The following is an 18,954-nucleotide window of genomic DNA, read 5'->3' as shown; positions in this document are numbered from 1 at the left end:
GACTCCCTGAACTAGGATGTCTGGTTCACGACCAAGCACTACGTGCGCCGTAGCAGCGTCGTCTAGATTAACATCCGTCCCCCACCATCGTCGCCGGTGGTGAGGAAGGATGATGGGGAGGCAGAGGAGGCGTTCCAACGTGCTATCCAGGATTCGAAGCGCGAGGAAGACACCCGGTGGCCTGACCTCAAGGAGGCGCTCCAACAGTCGGCGGCCGGCGACTACGTCTACCCGCCACCATCACCGGCACCGCCTGCACCCACGCCACCACCACCTGCAGCCACGGAGACATAGCAAGTGGGTGTCCTTCGTGCGGGAGTGGGTCCATGCGCCGTCCATTTGGCTGGGCGCGACGGAACAGACATTTGCGATGCCCGTTTACTGGTCAGCGTTGGAGACGCCCTAACTAATGACCGCACTGTTTTGCGGTGTCCGTTTAGTGAGTACTCCCTCCGTTCTCAAATATAAGTCTTTCTAGAAATTTCATCAAGTGACTACATACGAAGTAAAATGAGTGAATCTACACTCTAAAATATGTTTACATACATCCATATATTGCATTTCATTTGAAATTTCTAAAAAGACTTATACTCCCTCCGTTTCAAAATAGATGATCCAACTTTGTATTAAATTTAATACAAAGTTGGGTCATTTATTTTGGAACGATGGAGTATTTAGGAAGGGAGGGAGTGCATTTCAACGATTTTTTGAACCAAAAGCCTAAACTTAATGAAAGAAATCATGTATAGTCTGACTCCAAACTAGTAGGCCGCCGTTCCGTCCCCGCCTCCCCCTGCGACGCACGCGGGCAAAGAAAGATGCCCGCCGCGCCTCGGCCGCCACGTTTCGACCCCTCCGAGCCCCACCCGTGCTCCCCGTGCGTCCCACCCCCCGTTCGCGCGCAATCGCAGACACCCGCGCCGCGCTCGCGCTCCGAGTCCGTCTACTTTCCTTTCCTCCCCCCGCACGCCGAGGCGGGGTCCAAAAATACGCACAGACACGCCGCAAAATAAACCACATCTCAATCAATTTTAGCCCCGGAACGGGCGGTGCGAGCGAAGGGAAAGAAAAGAAAGGAAACGAGCGCGTGGCCCCGAAAAGCAGGCTCGTCACGTGCCCCACCTCCTCCCCCACGGGCCGCCCGTCCGCACGACGGCCCGGGCCGCGGGCCCCACGGCCCGTGGGCGCCCACGTGCAGCGCTCGTTGACGTGGACCGGCCCCGCCGCGGAGCAACACGCTTCGTGGGTTGCCCCTCTGCCTGCCCCCCGCGGTGCGGCGCGCAGTTACCGTCCTGCCCCTCCGCGCGCCGCCGCGTCGACCGCGCTTTCCCGCCGGTGGCAGGCGCGTAAATAGGGGGAAATCGAGGGGTGGTCGCGGCCGCGTCGCGAGCCGGGGCTTTTCAAAGCTCACGCCACTGCTCCCCCACCCACCCTCTCCCCCTCTCTGTCCCTCTCCCTCTCTCTCTCTCTCCTTCCGTGTGATCTGCTCTCGCTCCTTCGCCCACTCGAGAGGGCGACCTCTTCCTTCGAGCTCGGCAAGGCCCCTTTCCTCGAGCTCAGCCGGCAGCGGAGTCGAGCTGCGTGGTGCGGAGGGCATGGCGACGGGGGGAGGCGGAGGAGGAGGAGCGGCGGACTTCGGGGCGGCGGGGGGAGCGGGCGGCAGGATGCCGACGTGGAGGGAGAGGGAGAACAACAAGCGGAGGGAGCGGCGGCGGCGCGCGATCGCCGCCAAGATATTCTCCGGCCTGCGGGCGCACGGCGGGTACAAGCTGCCCAAGCACTGCGACAACAACGAGGTCCTCAAGGCCCTCTGCAACGAGGCCGGCTGGGTCGTCGAGCCCGACGGCACCACCTACCGCAAGGTCCGTACCACCACGCCTTCCCCGCTCTCTCTCCCCCGACCGCAAGGCCGGATGGATCTCCGCCACCACAACCGGTCGATCGATCCCTCTGCCTCGCTCCTCCACGGGAGGCCGGCCAGCGGCGCCGTAGTCCAGCGAGCGAGCTAAGCTCGTCGAGCGCAGCAGGTTTGCGGCGGAGGCGGCGCGCGCGGTGGATCTCGGCGTGGTACGGCGAGGGTCAGCTGGTGCCTGGGCGGCCTGCGGCGCGGTGTGAACCGTGTGGCGTCCAGTCGTACCTTTCCTATTTTAATTTTCCTCCATTTCTTTGGGGGTGGGTCGCACGTGGGTGGCGACGGGCAAAGGGTGGTGTGGTGGGAGACGCCAGTCTGGTCCGTGCACGGGTGTGCCGGACGGGAGTGCGGGGTGGGTGGGTGGCTGGTCTGGCAGGCGCGTTCGTGGAATTTCGGGGCATCGGGGAACTGCTGCCGCTGGGGAAAAAGAAAAGCTAGATTCTCCTAGCGCGGCGACGAATTGAGCATCTTGTATCGGTGCCGTGCTGCTCCCCTGCAAATCCTATCGCGATGCTAGCATTTCGTGGATCAGGATTCCTGTTCGGCTCGTAAGATCTGTGGGCGAGAAACACGCTGAAGCAACTCTATATGCTCCTGAATTATTGCCTGCTGCGTGTTCATGCCTTTGCATCATGTCTTCCAAGCAATCCCACAGTCTAGCATGGTGCAATTCACTGTCGGCATCATGATGTTTGACCATCTTGTGCTTGCCTGATCGTTGCTACACGCGAGTCGAACTGTGGCAAATAGCCACGAGGCTTGCTGCCTCTCCGTGTTTGTCAGGATAGCGCATTAATATTTGCACCATGAGCTATCATACATTACTTGTGCCATGGTTATCTATCTATCATACGTACATTACTTCTCTATATATACATATTACTACTTGCAATGTAGTGCTCTCCCCGTGCCATGGTGTGAAATAGTGTCCTGCTCCGTGATAAAATGTTGTTGAGTAGGTATCAATTCTGCAGAAATACCGCATCTGGTTTACTTTCAGCCAGTCGGAGAGAGTCCTCTGATGCTAACAATGTGCTCGTTTTTTGTACGTTAAAATGTTGTTCAGTAGGTAGCAATTTTGCTGCAGAAACTAACAATGTGTTTGTTATTTGTTCACAGGGATGCAGACCTGCAGAACGCATGGATGGGATTGGGTGCTCCGTGTCACCAAGCCCATGTTCCTCATATCAGCCAAGTCCGCGGGCATCATACAATGCGAGCCCTACCTCCTCTTCATTCCCCAGCGGCGCGTCTTCGCCCTTCCTCCCGCATTCTAACAACATGGTTAATGGCGTTGATGCAACCCCCATCCTACCTTGGCTGCAAACGTTCTCCAATTCGACGGCATCGAATAAGCGGCCGCATCTTCCGCCGCTGCTGATTCACGGGGGCTCCATTAGCGCCCCGGTGACTCCTCCACTGAGCTCACCGACTGCTCGCACCCCTCGCATGAAGACAGACTGGGACGAGTCGGTGATCCAGCCTCCGTGGCATGGTTCAAACAGCCCTTGCGTGGTGAACTCCACCCCGCCAAGCCCCGGGCGTCAAATGGTTCCTGACCCGGCATGGCTGGCCGGCATCCAGATCTCGTCAACGAGCCCTTCATCGCCCACATTCAGTCTCATGTCCTCCAACCCATTCAGCGTCTTCAAAGAAGCCATCCCTGGCGGCGGTTCATCAAGGATGTGCACGCCGGGGCAGAGCGGCACGTGCTCGCCGGTGATCCCTGGCATGGCGCGGCACCCGGACGTTCACATGATGGACGTGGTCTCCGACGAGTTCGCGTTTGGAAGCAGCACCAACGGCGGCGCTCAGCAGGCCACCGCCGGACTGGTGAGGGCGTGGGAGGGCGAGAGGATCCACGAGGACTCCGGATCGGACGAGCTGGAGCTCACTCTCGGGAGCTCCAGGACGAGGAGCTGATGCTAACAGAAACCTAACTCGGGCGGGATTCTTTCTTGTTGTAGCTTATTTCTTCCTCTTCTTCTTGGTGTTCCATTAGTTTCTGAAAGAGAGACCAAGCGTGTGGTTCCTTCAGATAGCTTTCACTTGCTGTGGTGATGATAATTGTGTTATTTATTTGTGCGGATTACAAGAGCTAGGGAGGGTTCGGCGGCCAGAACCAGCTGATATGTAGCCTCCGCAGCTGGTGACCTCGATTTGGCCGCAATGTAAGCTCGTTGTGCTGTTGTTGTGACAAATGTACATTGATGTCAGAAATCACGAAAATTACCCATTCTTCCCGGCTCGACCGCCCCCCTTTTCTCGTATGCCATGGTGGACGGAGTCGGCACGCCGGTGGCTGCGAAGTCCGCGCTGCCGGGGGTCAACACGGTGTTTCTGGTCGAGGGGCGGACGGCGTCGCGGCCGTGTCTTGTCCGGGGCCGGCGGGCGTGATTGTGCCTTGACCAAATAGGCCTGCTGGCCAGCACTGCCGTCGCTTTCTCCGGTTTAACTGAGCGTGCCGTGCTGCGCCAAGTCAAAGAAAAACGCGGGCGTGCCGTCCGCAAATCCTGCCCTCCAGAAGCCGGACAATGCGGAAGGATCTTCACCTTTACCAGCGGAGAAGAAAAATATCTACTCCGTACGTAGCGCGTAGTCTACACCACACCACACCACGCGGCGCCTTGTCGTATCTGTACCGCAGACTGCAGAGTCGCCTGCTGCTGCTGGGAGCAGCGCTACTTGCCGGAGTATTTCAGCGAACCGTGCTTTAGGATGTATCGTGTGGAAGCGCTTTGGTTAGCCTAAATTTGCGCCAATTTACGAAAGATTGAGTACGAGTCAAGGGCTCCTCTGAAACGTAGGAATAAGCAAAAGAAGAAGATGAGATCAGCATGTTATGACTTGCCGAATTCTACTATAGTAAGGAATCAAAACAGAGGTATTTGCAAACTCCGATATGTCGAGAGAAAGCTAAAGTTCTTGCAAGACACGACGTCCTATTTTCCCCCGATAAAGAGGGTGCTTGTATATAAACTCGTAATGTAGCAGTGTACACCTCGTCTATGCGTAACTATGTTGCACACAACCAACATGAACAGACACACAATGTGAAAATATAGACTGACAACATTAAAGTCTATTTCTAAAAGGAAACCGGAGAAAAAACAATATGGAGCCGTCAGAGGCTTATCCAGCTGATATTACTTTCAGAAACCTAAAATGGAGGGGTTGGGGATTTGGCTCCAGGCTCAAACTCTATGCCATTTTCGATTTTAGGGCTTTTAGCCTATACCGCTATCCATGTTGGGTAAAAACCTCCCTGGCCATCTGTTTTAACCGTGTACACACCGCCATGAACAAAAGGTGGTACTCCATTGAATGTAGCATAGACCAAATACAAAGTCGTATAAAAACCATACCATGTGTACATAGACAAAGCAACCCTAATAAGGCATAGAAAGTCAAACTTTCTTGAGATCTAACCTCTTGCTTTGATCCAAAGGGGCTCCATAGATTGAAGTTCTACAAAATGTCATAGATAGTCCACAAAATTTGGTCCATAGAGACCTTGAGTAGCCAACACTTAGAAAAGAGAAAACTTAAGGTGCACCACATGATTATGGACCGTCCATTTGATGTGATCTGACGGCTAGGGTCTTGTGTGGTATGAGGTGATAATGTGGCCTCTAAGGCCATCTCCAATGCGGGTGCCAACAACGGGTGCTACGGTAATATCCCTGGTCGTTTTGCTAGCGGAGTTCGTGGCTAGGATTGGTGCTTCAAGTTGAGACCGATGCTTGGTACGATTCACGAGCTCAAATTTTCTCCGAGGCAACTGTAAATAAAGCGATTGCATTGGAGACCTAGACTGGCCCGCAAAACGTTGATGTAGACCAGAAAATGCCGTTGTGCGCAATTTGCATAGCAAATCATCGCCCCAGGGAAGAAAACTTCATAGAGGACTCGAATAACGCCACATGGTCGTCTAGACGGGCCGGAAAGCACAATTCACACACGTTCCCCAACGAAGCCCTAACTGGCCAACCTTCATTAGTTGAAACTAGATCCGGAGAACCAAGACGCACAACCACGCCATCCGCTCCACAGGACAGCACACCGAAACAAACTCGCAGAAGAAAAAAACAACCCGGAGAACCATATCAAGGGACACACCACCCTCCACATGCCTACCAACGATGCCAAGAACCACCATCAGAATGAGAACGAGGCAGGAAAGGACTTATTCCATGCCGAAGGTGGCACCATCACCTTACCACTGATGACTAGGAACCAAAATCTAAACGAAAAACCTCACCCTACCACTACTGGTACGAAGTAACAGGATTTCCGCTCACTCATGTCGCCAAAAGTAGCGGACGAAGGGAGAAAGGGCCCATGATCTCGCCAGGGAGGAGGTAGATCAGCGCTGCCGCCGTAGCTCCTAGGGTTTTCACCGGAGGGAATGAGGAGGAAAATACTTCAAAACTTATATTGTGAACTTGTGGTTCTCTGCACATAGATATTGAAGTTGTTTATAAGTTTTATTTACAGAAAATTCTTTCTAAATTGCTAACCCACATTTATATGACTGCCAAACAACTAGAATTTTGTGTTCTAAGCTACATGTTGTATCAATTTTCTTGTTAGAGCAACTCCAATAGCTCCCGTAAAAATCTTCCCATAAAAGTGGTTTTACTGGATGAATATATAATTTACGGGAAGTTGTTAGACAACAACTTTTCTCAGATCTTGTAAACCTCTTTCCGTAAAATATGTTTTTCTTTTTTTTAGTCAAACAAACCTAACTAATGCCTGGGCCCGTATGTCATTGGCATGTGTGACGGTGACCGGCGAGGTGCGGTGCGGGGCGGCGGTGTAGCAGTGGCCTGGCGTGGTGGCAGCGCGGCGAGGCGGTGGCTCGGCATGGAGGTGGTGGCATGGCGGCACGATGATCCAGTAGCCCGATGGCACGACGGCGTAGGGCAGCGGCGTGAGGCCGGCAGTATGGCGATGCGACGACACGATAGTAGCGGCACGGAGCGGCGGTGCGAGGGCGGCGGCGGCACGGGATGAAGCAATGAAGTGTTAGGCGGTTTTTTAACCGCCAAAAATTTACAAAGAGGACAAATCTTCCCGTATACTTGTGGGATGAAGGGGTGTTTTTAGGGGATCCGTAAAAAGTTTATGGGTTTACAAGAGCTGTTGAAGAGCTTTTTTTCTGCCCCAACTTCAATTATTTGAGATTTACAGAAGCCGTTAGAGTTGCTCTTATAGAGCTAAAAAAACAGCTAAAGCTGGGTCATTATCCATTTGATTGACACACGATGTGTGACAATGTGCAAACGTGGATAACACGTGCAAGACTGCTAGTCCACAAAAAATAATCGGTTGTATTTTCGATATCCAAAATAAATACCCGGCAAACAATGGTCAGGATGCTTGATTTAGTACTAATTTCTTGGGTTTCACTTTCCCTCTTGCGATTGCGGCGGCTAGGGCACTCATCCCTTCTATGCTTCGCCGGCAAATCCGTGAATCCACCTCCCCTCTACCGACCACTCAAGTGGCCGGTGGCGGGAGGGGGATCCCTGCCTCAATTTCAGCCAATAGTTAAGGTTATGGTTTTTCTCTCGCGGGGGGACGACGTTCGGACGCATGACGATGCTTCAACTTTGAGTTGATCTTTTGGGATGTGATCCTCCTCGAGTTCGCTCATCGGCACGGAGTCGGTGGTGTTCTGGCATAGATTCCTGTCGTATCCTTGGGATGGCGAGGTTAGGATTTCTCGCCGTGTGTGTGGCATCGAGATTTGATGCCAGGCGCTTCAAGGGTTTAATGACGATGTTTGTGGCTCTAGGATGTTGTGCATGAAGACTTATCCACTGTCATCGTCAAGGTCAAGCCTGCTTTGGTAGAATAACGGCGACAATAGAGCATTGACAACTTGTTATAGTGGCGGTGTGGTCATTCGGCTGTGCATGGTCCTCCGTGTAACTTTTATTATGTTTGTGGTGCTTTATACTTCTTATGAACCTCTTTTTTCTTGAAAAAAAATGATAAGGATTTTAATTCTTGATGCATCTTCGTTAGAAAATAGCTCGTCTTCCGTTCGAATAAACCAATAGTCGCAAACACATTTTTAGGATGGCACATGCACAAAGATTCATTCATGAACCAACCAATTGTTGCAAGCTTTTATCTTTATACATTTTTAGCTTTGTGTGGTTCGCTATAGCCTATAGGCTCCACATATTTTTTTTCTTTTACTGAAGATGGATTCAGTTAGGCGTGAAAAATTTGTAAGAAGACTACATAAATCACGTTTAGCCCTTCGTAGTTGAGTTGGTTACGTTTTTGCACACGCCTAATTCAGATAGTTCCATCAAGCCACCTCCAGTCATGCAGAGTAGGTAACCAGTCCAAGAAGAATATGATGATATGATTCCTAATTCCTTAAGAGATATACTTACACTCAAACGATCTCGGCGCTATCAAGTAGAGATCAGGAAGGAGAAGCAGGGTGCCACTGTGCTCGACGGAGAGCACAGCGTGTCACTAACATAGGAGAGACGACGGAGGCGCCACCGGAGCCATGGAAGAAGGGCAAGACGTAAAGGAGGCCACGTCTAAGAACTCAGAGGATTGGGGCAGCACTAATAACAACAGCAGATGCGACGGCGGTGACATGATCTCCGTCCAATTCATGCAGAAGGTATATACTCCTATATGTGTGCTTGCAGTATGCAGTTCTGTACTGCGTAGAACGAATTTTGCTGGAAGAGTCGTGCTCGTTTTACGCAGATTTGAACAGATCCTTGCAGAAATTCTGGGAACCTACTTCATGATCTTGGCGGGGTGCGGCTCCGTGGTGGTGAACCAGAGCACGGGCGGCGCGGTGACGTTCCCGGGGATCTGCGTCGTGTGGGGGCTCGTCGTCATGGTCATGGTCTACTCCGTCGGCCACGTCTCCGGCGCGCACTTCAACCCCGCCGTCACCATCGCCTTCGCCACCTGCCGGCGCTTCCCGTGGAAGCAGGTACTTTCAACACAGGGATGTTCGTTGGGATGAAAAAACATGATGTGATCAGAAACACTGTAGATTATCCGAAAATGCCACTTTTTCAGTGTATTGACAAACTGAAAATGTGGATGTGTTGCAGGTACCGTCCTATGTGCTGGCTCAGGTGCTGGGATCCACGCTGGCGAGCCTGACGCTGCGGCTGACGTTCGGCGGCGCACACGGGCACTTCCTCGGGACGACGCCGTCCGGTTCGAGCACGCAGGCGGTGGCGCTCGAGCTCATCATCTCCTTCTACCTCATGTTCGTCGTCTCAGGCGTGGCCACGGACGACAGAGCGGTAAGACCACCGCTTCGCGCCGCCCAGCACTTGGAGATCGATCGGAAACGATGAACTTTTGCTGATATGCGATAGCTCTGGAATGTCTGAGAGGGAGTATGAAGAACTGAGTGACGCTTTCTCTTGCAGGTTGGTGAACTGGCTGGTCTCGCAGTCGGTGCCACCGTCGTGCTGAACGTGCTCTTTGCCGGGTACAGGCCGATCCAAAGCATCATATATGGCAAATAAACTGAAATTGTAGATTCTTGATCTTCTTACCCCTGACCTGATCTGTGGATGTTGCATTCTGCTTCTTGCTTCTTCGGAGCGGATGCGCAGGCCGATTACGGGGGCGTCAATGAACCCTGCGAGGAGCCTAGGGCCGGCGATCGTCGCCTGCCAGTTCGGCAGCGTGTGGGTGTACATCGTCGGCCCGGTGTGCGGGACGGTGGCGGGAGCCTGGACCTACAACCTCATCCGGCTCCCTGGAAAGGCAGTTAGAAATGATTAGGAGGATGTACTTCCTTCGTTCCGAAATACTCGACATGGTTATAGTTCAAATTTGAAGTAACTTGAACTAAAACCACGTAAATACTCCACATGGTTATAGTTCAAATTTGAAGTAACTTTAACTAAAACCACGTCAAGTATTTCCAAACGGAGTTTATAGTATGTTACAGAGGTGAAAAATGTACGTGCGCTCATGGGTGGTTTCCTGATAAACCAGACTCATATTCCTTTCTTTCACATTTGCCCATGAAATTAGTATTTGGCATCAACAATACAATCAATCTGGACAAACTTTTCCATGCCTTGTTATCATAACTAAGAACCTATTTCGAATTGTAAAGACTTGAACGCAGATGGTGAGATTACTCTTAAAAGTCCAGCCAAACGTTCAAAATTCCTAAATAGGAAATTACCAGCTTGAAAACATCTCCATCTTTTTGGAAAAAGGAAGTGTTTGCGCAATCATCCCTCACTGACGAGCTGAAAATCAATGCAGACACTAAATGCACACCAGGGGAAAAAGTAACATAGAAGTGGCAGGCAAACTAAACAATAGTGTTACAAGGCCGCATTGTGGCGTTGACACAACACTATATTGCACAATCCTGTGCTCGCCCTCAGTACAAAATAATCATAGGGAATCATTTTGTGTATGAAATGTAGTACAACAATCCACACAAGTAATAGAGAGCGAAAAGGCATCAATCCTGGGGTGTCAGCACGGTGAAAGCTGAGCAGAGACTGATGTACTAGAGATATGAAGGGAATCACAGGGACAAGGGCAGGAAGATAAAGCAAATGTACAACTACAGACACCTAAATCACTGTGCTAGAACCAATAATAATTTAACAAAGGGCAGGAGGGGTAACAGCAGCATCTAAAGTTGTTGTAGCAAAATATTTGCTGCTCAACGCAGGACTTGGATGAGAACTTGGTACGCAGTGAGCTGGGCACAGAAAAGTTTTGCATATCAAAATTGGCCAGACAGGTCCCGCCTGGTGCTATTGGAACATCCGGAGGAAATTGTTTGCGTAGGCCATCGGCTTGACATCAGGGTGTGACTGCAATAATAGAAGTGTGATCAACCAAATGTGGGTTGAGAAAAGTTCAGCATGATTGATCAAATAAATGACTAGGGCATAAGCAGTTAGGAGGTGCTTGAAATAGATATCTGCAACTTTCAAACTATATGCTGTGCCAGTCAAGTTCAACAAGAATTAACGCACTTTGCAAGAAGCTTAGATGCAAAAGGCCAACGAGGACATACCACTGCTGAGAAACTAACAATATCTGGCTTTAAATCTGGAGCACTGAACCGAATAAATGCACCTTTGTTGCCCATCTGCATCGGAAATTTAGAACAGCATCATGCAGTCAGCATCAATACTATGATGAGGAACAGACATGAAATGGAAAACAGATGGCTTCCCAGGACTATATATCAAGAGAGAATTGCAAGGAATGCAAGCAGTGTAGTTTTTTCCCGTGATTTAGCATACCTGGTCGCAATAGTTAGGAGCTGAGAAGACAGTAATAAGCTTTCCGTCATGCATGGTTTCATACCCTTCATCCTTAACTTCGTGGGATCGGACAACAAGGTCTAGCAGGCAATCAACCATATTAGAAGAAAACATGCAAGAAAAGAATGCTATATAGAAACGAGAAAGATACTCCAGCAAGTTTAAACTAAATGTATCTGGTACGTTAAAACAACAAGAACGACAATTTGTTATGGGGCCTACCAAGGTTGTTATCTTCTAAAAACCTCTTTGTCACATCTCCACCAAAGGAAAGCCCTACACCTCGTTTGCTTGGACCTCTCCCAGGCTGAGGCTGAGGGTCACTCCATAGAATTTCACACATCAAACCTGTCAACAACAAAGCAAGAGTTTAGTTTGCCAAATAGCTGAAGCACGCATATACATACACACACATAAATGCAATATATATTACTTCCATAGCAAGTTTTGTTAACAAGTAAATGTTTTTGCAGAACGAATTCACAACAGAATCTACAATGATAGCACATAGCCATCAGAAATGCAATGGTTGTAATCCCATGGACATATCTTGCACAAAATGAACAAAATCAAGGTTGCAATGGTGACTTCTTTTTCAGTTTCTAAAAAACAGAATAATGAAAAGGTACTTTGACATCTTTGATGTCAACGATGAGTCGATATGTTTCCAGCTTCAGGCGAGAAGCAAGGAAAAATGCAATCATTGCATAACTCAGGTGTTTATAAAAGCAGTTCATTAAAAAGGAATGAAGGAAAAATCATATATCCACTCAAGAATGGACAACTGTAAATAGTGAAGTGAGAAATACCTTCTTCAGGAGGCTCACAGAAACGATCAATGGCCTTAATGTCCGATAACTTTACTCCATCAACACTAAACAGACCCCCATGAACTACAAAGACCTTCTTGTTGATTACATGAGCCAGAGGTAAGCAACAAAATACTTCAGCAAACAGCTCGACAAACGTATCACTCAACTTGGACTTCACTTCTCCCTCAAAACCGTATATTTTGTTCATGCTCTTGCTTTCATGGTTTCCTCTTGCTAGATACATACCTGATTATAGAACATTCTAGCCACGCTTAACTCATAGTTCCACTTAATTAAAGCTGAACTGGCAGGAGGATGTAGCAGAATACATACTACAGCAAACCGACTAGTTCAATTTATGACCATGAACAATATAATAATTGAAGATTATTACCAGTTGGATAGAGACACTTGAATGCAAAGAGAGTAAGTATGACTTCAAGTGAAAACGATCCTCTGTCCACAAAGTCTCCATTGAAGAGGTAAGGGTTGTCTTCAGAGGGAAGCCCATTGAGCTCAAATATATTTAGCAGATCAAAGTACTGTAAATAGAAATAGAACAGCAGGGCGTTAAGCTCCCCAATAGGTAACAACAAAAGAAATCACAATCAAAATTAGAATGTCATTAAGGCTAGTGATTTTGACCTCATTCTAACTATATGTGTGAATATAAAGGGTTATGTTACCACTTCACAGGATTAAAGCATTTCAAAATGCATACGCCAAATGGTTATTGACAGCTATGTCCAGAGAAACACTTCACTTGTTAAGGCAAATACCTGGCCGTGAACATCACCGCAGACCGTAAAGTGACAACCATTCGGAACATTCACATCGACAAGGGAAGGCACTGCTCGCAGCAAGTCCCGTGCTTGTAACACAATCTGTAGTGCATACCTATACCAGGTTGCCAACTTATAGCTCATCAAAAATATCCAAGAAAACTTGTAGAAGGAAAACAAAATGGATCATGATTGCCATGACAATTACAAACTGTACCTTTTATGTATACATTTTTGTGTCTTGAAATCCTCCAGCATCTGCTTGACGAAATCTAATGTTATTGTATCCCCATCAATTCTTGCTCCAGTATATTGTGGTTCAACTTCTGTAATATCAACAATGTTTGTTTAACTCAACTATAACTGAGATAAAAATACCTATCAGCTATTTTAATAACGAAAGCTCAATTTCACTAATAGAACATGTAATGTTAGCAATATACCAACACAGCACACTACATTTCACACTAAGAACTGTTACTCTCAGCATCTGTTGCTTCACTTAGATTGTGTGCATAATATGCCGAAGCATTAAAAGACTATGAAAGTATAAAACAATAGAAGCAACCAAGAGCTGAATATGGAAGGCACTCTAAAACCAATATAAGAGCTCATGAATACAAGCAAATAGATTTATCATGAAAGAACATACTAATAGCACAAGGAAAGAATGCTAGTGTCCCATTTGTAGCCACATTAACATAGAGCAGGAAGTGATGTGCCAAAAAATATGGAAATTCAAAGACAGGTACCTATTATATGATAATCAAGAGAATCTGCTATAGAGCGCCTTTCTGTATCCCCTACAGAAATTGCTTCTTCGAAACGAATTTTTTGGACAGCTTTCTCACACTCTTTCAACTTTCTTGTAGCATCTGGATCATTAGGACAGATTCTTTTCACCTAATAGGAAAATACAATTGCATATATTATTTAGTTGCAGGGAAAGTAAATCCCAATATGGAATCTCATTGTCTAAAAAGTAAATGTAATCGGAGCAGACTATACACAAATGAACACCAATATCCAGTAGTCATATAATTAAGTGGATTTATTAAACAATATGACATATACCTGTTGAAAATCTTTCAGGGCTTCCTTGAATTTTCCCATAGCAAGATATGCTGCACCTCGTCTATAATAACCCTACAGACACAAGTTGTGCAAAAGGTGAGAACCTACAATTTTTTTCCAGCAGCAGGCCCAGGTCATAGTCTCATAGATACTCACTTTCGAATATTTAGGATCAATCTCAATAGCCTTTGTAGCATCCTGGACAGCACTTCCATATTCCTCAAGCTTTGTGTGTGCAAATGCACGATTTGCCCAATAAACCGCATTTGATCCATTCAGATCAATAGCCTGGTCATAAAGCTCTACAGCCTGAGAAAACTTGTTTGCTGGAGGGAAAACATAGCAATAGTTAGGCAACAACAATCATCAAGGAAATCCTAACGCTAAGGGACCCCGTATGCCTCATTTGGATATTAGCATAATGCCGTGAAAGATAGTCATTCAAGTTCAGTTTATTGCCACAAAAGCACATCTAAAACTGGATATGCCTCAACTTCATTTACTAATTAATTAGTGTCAGGTCTAGCTATTAAATTAAATTAAATACAACAAGCAACCCAACAAGTTGGGTCCTTAAATTAAGTGTTGGGGTTCTTAGTCCTCGCCTAAGTTTTTTCCATTTTTCCGTATTACTCTGCGCAATCCCTTTTTCTCTGAGCGCATTCCTATTCCACCACACATCATCTGCCTCCCATGCACCCGAATGCATGCATGCATGCATTAACTGCTCTCCTTCCTATTCGCCTTATGTTGTGCTAGTGGGGGGAGAAACCAAGAGACCAAATAGGCAATCACAGAGGACTAACCAATCACAGCATGCACATTTATCTCCATTTATAATGACCCTGCTCTCACGATCCATGCAGCTTACTCTAACGAAGGGCAAATTAGCAGTGTTCAAGAAAGTGTTTCTAAGCGACGCTCAGCGCTTGATCGCAAAACGTTTCGCTTTGCCCTTAGTGGTAGATTAAGCGTTTTTTAAATTGGCTGTTTTGAACTACTTATGCTTGGCTGCTTGCGCAATAATGGCAATATACCATTTATCTTGTTATTAGGGTCTGTTCGGGAACTTTAGCTGCGGCCAATTTCACAAAAACACGCACTTTGGCTGCGGCCATTGCTCTAAGTTGTGCCATCCTTTGCTTACACTTTCCGCTTTTTTGAACATTGCAAATTAGTCCAAAAAACGGGAACACTTATACGCAGAGTAAAAAGGACCAGAGGTAGTACAGTTGTAAGGCCCCATTGACAACAATGAGACGATAAAATGGTGGTGTACAATCTAGACATACGACAGGAAGATAACATATATCCTTACCCTTGAAGGCATCGTTTGCCCTAAGTTTGAGTTCCTCAGCCTTCTGCACATTTGAATTTGAACTATCACCCATGATATCGGTTGTGTCTAGTTCATACACAGACTTCAAAGCTCCTTATTCACCTATTTACATCATAAAGGAAATTCGCAAAAAAAAAAATCAGTCTTGCAAAAAGTTTGATAAAATCCAAAATTTCAAACACACCAAAGCATGCATGTTTAAGAGACTAGTAACTAAGGACTGTTAACATGTTATGTTTGTGCCCAGGCTACTAAAAGACAGCAATTCAATTACTTACTATTACAACATATTCTGGTATGTTTCATGCATTCCATCATACCCCTATTCCACTTTTGGTTTGACCACTGTGAAATCAGATATGCCATATAAAATTTGCCTATGAAAAGCTATTGATGAGTATAACCAATCATTGTTCCAAATATCGGCCAATTATTCGGCATCTCGGTCAGTTAATTGCTACTCGGTGGGTCACCGAATGACCGGTTGACTGATTTATCGGCCAATTAACTGGAAAATTCGCCTACTTATCCTCACTCAGCAACCGACTGATATGGTACCAGTTACCAATATCTTGAACATTGGAACCAATCAACCGGGATAGACGACATTTTGGTCAATATTCCACATGCCTTTGTTCACGCACATGGGGTGGTGCTTCTGCTTATGTTCTTCTGAGCACTTTAGTCAGCTAGATAATGGACGTACTAGGTCCAATTAGAGCTATTGATAAAACATCCCGGCAAGGCCTGGCTTTGTGTGCGATTGCATCACTCCAATTTGCACAAGATATAAACATAAAAGAGATAACAAATCGAAACAATGGCTCGTCCCATGCGCTGACCAGGCTTTTCACTACAGCCAGTAAGTTGCCCTAAATGTTTCCCAACGGGATGCTACCTAAAATCCACGAGGTCGGGTACCTCTATGAATCGGTCGTCTCCGCAGACGGCAGGCAGTTGATTTGACAGAGGGAAAAAACGAACTTTGAAAAAGTGACCCAACTAGCTTCGGCCCAATCTCTCGAACAGCCTTGGCTGCAGATCTAGATGGCAGTGTGCCGGGGCTCAAGGCCAAAACTTGCAAGGGTTTGATTGGTTAGGGTTGAGGTAACCAATCACTGGATGGCTAAGGAGCTCGTACCTTGGAAACCGCTGTCCAAGGTAGCGGACGGGGTGGAAACGGCTGGGGCAGGGCAGCGGCGCGCGGCGGGGCAGAACGGGAGCGGCGACGGCGGCGGCCGCGACGCGTTCGAGAGGCGAGAGGCGTGAGGCGGGGGGCGGCGACGCGCGCTAAGCTACGGCGGCGGCAGGGTGTAGGAGAGATTTTATTGGGTCGGGTTGGAGCTTCGGGTAGGTCAAGACCGACCGAGCACGAGATAGGTCAGGAGCCAGGGGGAGGAGGGACGAGTTTACGGCGGAGAGAAACGAAAACCGGAATGCCAAATGGGCCCTGTTAGGTTGACTGGGCCTTTCGAGCCAGGCTCTCGGAAAGGCGGCCGAAGATGTGCAGGCCGGACCAGTACAACAAAATCATTTTTTTAAAAGAACGGAGAGGCTCCTCCTTGGTTCCATTGCTCGAATGAAACCTCAAAGTCGTTCATACATCAGCTCACTAAGAGGCGCGGTTCAAATGGACAGGAAATAAACTGCCTACACAAGGCAAATACTGCAGAACAGGAGACATGATACATAAGACGCCAGCCAAGAGGCTAACGACTATCTACTCTAGGCACATATCAGGTTCTGGAAGGCCTTGCGAGTCTTCAACGAGGGCGCCTCCGTAGCCTGGGGTGACCAACATGTTGTCAAGGTCAGTGTTGGGCTGGAGAATGTTGCTGCTCTGGTCTCCCGCTTCTTGGAAGGAGAGGTGAAGATGGCGCTATCGTTAAAGATCCTCAGCTTGTTCCAAGGGTCCACCGGGGGGGTTTCATGTGACACCCCCCTTGTCAGCCACTGATCGTCAAAGGTTGCCGAACGAAGTCTGCAAGATGTGTTGAGAAGGCCTCCAATCTCTCCACACACTTGTGTGGGGATAGCACAATCCAGTTTTTGATAGTTCTTAGGATCAGACTCAACACCTCTTTGATGGAGATCCATAAGGTGTTATTGAAAATGATAGAGTTCCTATATTTTCAAAGACACCAAAGCACAACAGAGCTGACAGTATTGAGAGTAGAGTTTTTTTATTTGAGACCCAAATTTTGGCTACTGATTTGAAACCAGCCCCAATTTTGATCCCAAAATGCCCTTTCACCAGGGGCCAAATCTGCTTAGCAACTACATAGTCAAAGAATAAATGAGCACTAGATTCAACATCAGAGCAGAAAACACAATCCATAGGTTTAATAATCTGCCTTTTTCTAAGGTTGTCTTCGGTCGTCAGCTTATTATTAGCAAAGAGCCAGAGAAAAACATGAATTTTCGGGGGAACCCTAAGTTTCCAGACACAAAGAATGAAGACTAGTTGCACCCCTCTAAAGTTAATCACATGATAAAGAGAGCTAGCAGAATAAGTCCCTTTGTTTTCTAGTTGCCAAACCAGAGCATTAATATCATCAATGAAAACGACACTGTTAGCCATCTCCACTAATTGATACCGTTGCTCCATAAGCTTATCATCAAAGTTTCTTCTAAAAGAAAGTTTCAGCTGATGCCCATCCCAAACCTCATTGACACTTTTGGTTTGCTCATTACAAATGGAGTAAATAGGCCAGAATTGCACAACCAGAGGAGAAGTGCCAAACCAGGTATCTTCCCAGAATCTTACGGTATTCCCCGACTTAATCTTCCATCTGTAACCAAATTTCAGAGTTTGGATAATGGATTTGATCCCTTTCCAGAATCCAGAGGCCTTGGGGGACAAGTTAGGAGCAAAGATATTTATCCTCCTAGTCATGTATTTGTGATCTATGATCATTTTCCAAGGCTTACTGAAAGGGCATGTAACCCCTAAGTGTGGTTTTGGTAATTAATGACAATCTCTATGGACTAATGTTTTCATTGAGATATATTTGAAGGTATTGTCCATAGAAGGTGCATCAAGGATATTAGAAGGAATCAAGGATGAAGCCCATATATATGAAGATATATTTGCTCTAAGCTTTGGTATTCATGGACAATTCCTATGGAGCATCAAGTGCATTGAATCCTATATGAAGAAATGTTCCATAGTGATGCATGAAGCATGTTGGATTTATGTCGGAAGAATGCCATCAAAACATTCGAAGAAGTCCTCATTATATGTTCAAGATGGAGTTTGTTAGAGGATCTCAAAGGTTGACATTTGTGGGCTTGTAAGGATGGGCTTGAGATAATAATCAAATAGAAGAATTCAAGTTATGGTTTCAACACAAGTTCATGTTAAGCTCATGTGTTGGTTTTTCTGTTGATCAAGTCTTGAAGCAAGCAACTAGAGTGAAGAATTCATTATGCCTCTCAAGACATTACGATGGAGTTTTAGAAGAGCATGTGGTGACCAAGATGACATTCATAGTGGAATTTGATATGGTCATGAAAGAGTCTTTGGTGATATATTCTTGAAGCAATGAAGGGAGATGAGAGTTCATTATTGTTGGGGAACGTAGTAGTTTCAAAAAAAATCCTACGCAGATCATGGTGATGCATAGCAACGAGAGGGGAGAGTGTCGTCCACGTACCCTCATAGACCGTTAAGCGGAAGCGTTATAACAACACGGTTGATGTAGTCGTACGTCTTCACGAT

At 47.1% G+C, this 18,954-nt stretch overlaps 3 protein-coding genes across 4 annotated transcripts; 2 read left to right on the top strand and 1 right to left on the bottom strand.

Annotated features, from left to right (window-relative positions):
* The first annotated feature begins 1,419 nt into the window (after nt 1-1,419).
* On the top strand, nt 1,420-3,991 carry BEH4 (BES1/BZR1 homolog 4). Its single transcript, XM_087546564.1, has 2 exons — nt 1,420-1,862; nt 3,032-3,991. Exons 1-2 carry the CDS (start codon nt 1,596-1,598, stop codon nt 3,833-3,835), a joined length of 1,071 nt encoding a protein of 356 aa, XP_087402690.1. The 5' UTR covers nt 1,420-1,595; the 3' UTR covers nt 3,836-3,991.
* A 4,239-nt stretch (nt 3,992-8,230) lies between these two features.
* On the top strand, nt 8,231-10,108 carry LOC147978842 (aquaporin NIP1-2-like). 2 transcript variants are annotated; one of them, XM_087546563.1, is made up of 5 exons: nt 8,238-8,570; nt 8,670-8,894; nt 9,019-9,216; nt 9,346-9,407; nt 9,535-10,108. In XM_087546563.1, exons 1-5 carry the CDS (start codon nt 8,451-8,453, stop codon nt 9,704-9,706), a joined length of 777 nt encoding a protein of 258 aa, XP_087402689.1. In that variant the 5' UTR covers nt 8,238-8,450; the 3' UTR covers nt 9,707-10,108. The 2 variants fall into 2 exon arrangements, with proteins under 2 accessions (XP_087402688.1, XP_087402689.1); XM_087546562.1 differs by having other exon boundaries at nt 8,231-8,894.
* Nucleotides 10,109-10,251: 143 nt separating this feature from the next.
* Nucleotides 10,252-16,621, bottom strand: PP5.2 (protein phosphatase 5.2). The gene is made up of 13 exons (XM_087546561.1): nt 16,375-16,621; nt 15,213-15,335; nt 14,051-14,220; nt 13,895-13,966; nt 13,573-13,723; nt 13,038-13,146; nt 12,818-12,935; nt 12,433-12,580; nt 12,036-12,284; nt 11,449-11,574; nt 11,206-11,306; nt 10,974-11,048; nt 10,252-10,767 (listed from the first exon to the last, which is right to left on the bottom strand). The coding sequence occupies exons 2-13, from the start codon at nt 15,283-15,285 to the stop codon at nt 10,708-10,710; spliced, it is 1,452 nt and encodes a 483-aa protein (XP_087402687.1). The 5' UTR covers nt 15,286-15,335; nt 16,375-16,621; the 3' UTR covers nt 10,252-10,707.
* Between the last annotated feature and the right edge of the window lie 2,333 nt (nt 16,622-18,954).

Source organism: Triticum urartu, chromosome 3A (genome assembly GCF_056163025.1).
Source record: "Triticum urartu cultivar PI428250 chromosome 3A, HENAU_Tu73, whole genome shotgun sequence".
NCBI classification, from domain to species: Eukaryota; Viridiplantae; Streptophyta; class Magnoliopsida; order Poales; family Poaceae; genus Triticum; species Triticum urartu.
The sequence above is the reverse complement of the archived record's forward strand: the minus strand, read 5'-3'. Positions and strand labels throughout refer to the sequence as shown.

Excerpts from the sequence above, each read along its gene's own strand:
- PP5.2 (XM_087546561.1), bottom strand. The coding sequence starts at position 15,285 with ATGGGTGATAGTTCAAATTCAAATGTGCAGAAGGCTGAGGAACTCAAA. Across the intron at positions 14,221-15,212 it reads GGCAAACGATGCCTTCAAGG|CAAACAAGTTTTCTCAGGCT; the intron begins GTAAGGATATAT and ends TTTTCCCTCCAG. Across the intron at positions 13,724-13,894 it reads CCCTGAAAGATTTTCAACAG|GTGAAAAGAATCTGTCCTAA; the intron begins GTATATGTCATA and ends TTTTCCTATTAG.
- LOC147978842 (XM_087546562.1), top strand. The coding sequence starts at position 8,451 with ATGGAAGAAGGGCAAGACGTAAAGGAGGCCACGTCTAAGAACTCAGAG. Across the intron at positions 8,895-9,018 it reads GGCGCTTCCCGTGGAAGCAG|GTACCGTCCTATGTGCTGGC; the intron begins GTACTTTCAACA and ends GATGTGTTGCAG. Across the intron at positions 9,217-9,345 it reads TGGCCACGGACGACAGAGCG|GTTGGTGAACTGGCTGGTCT; the intron begins GTAAGACCACCG and ends TTTCTCTTGCAG.
- BEH4 (XM_087546564.1), top strand. The coding sequence starts at position 1,596 with ATGGCGACGGGGGGAGGCGGAGGAGGAGGAGCGGCGGACTTCGGGGCG. Across the intron at positions 1,863-3,031 it reads ACGGCACCACCTACCGCAAG|GGATGCAGACCTGCAGAACG; the intron begins GTCCGTACCACC and ends ATTTGTTCACAG.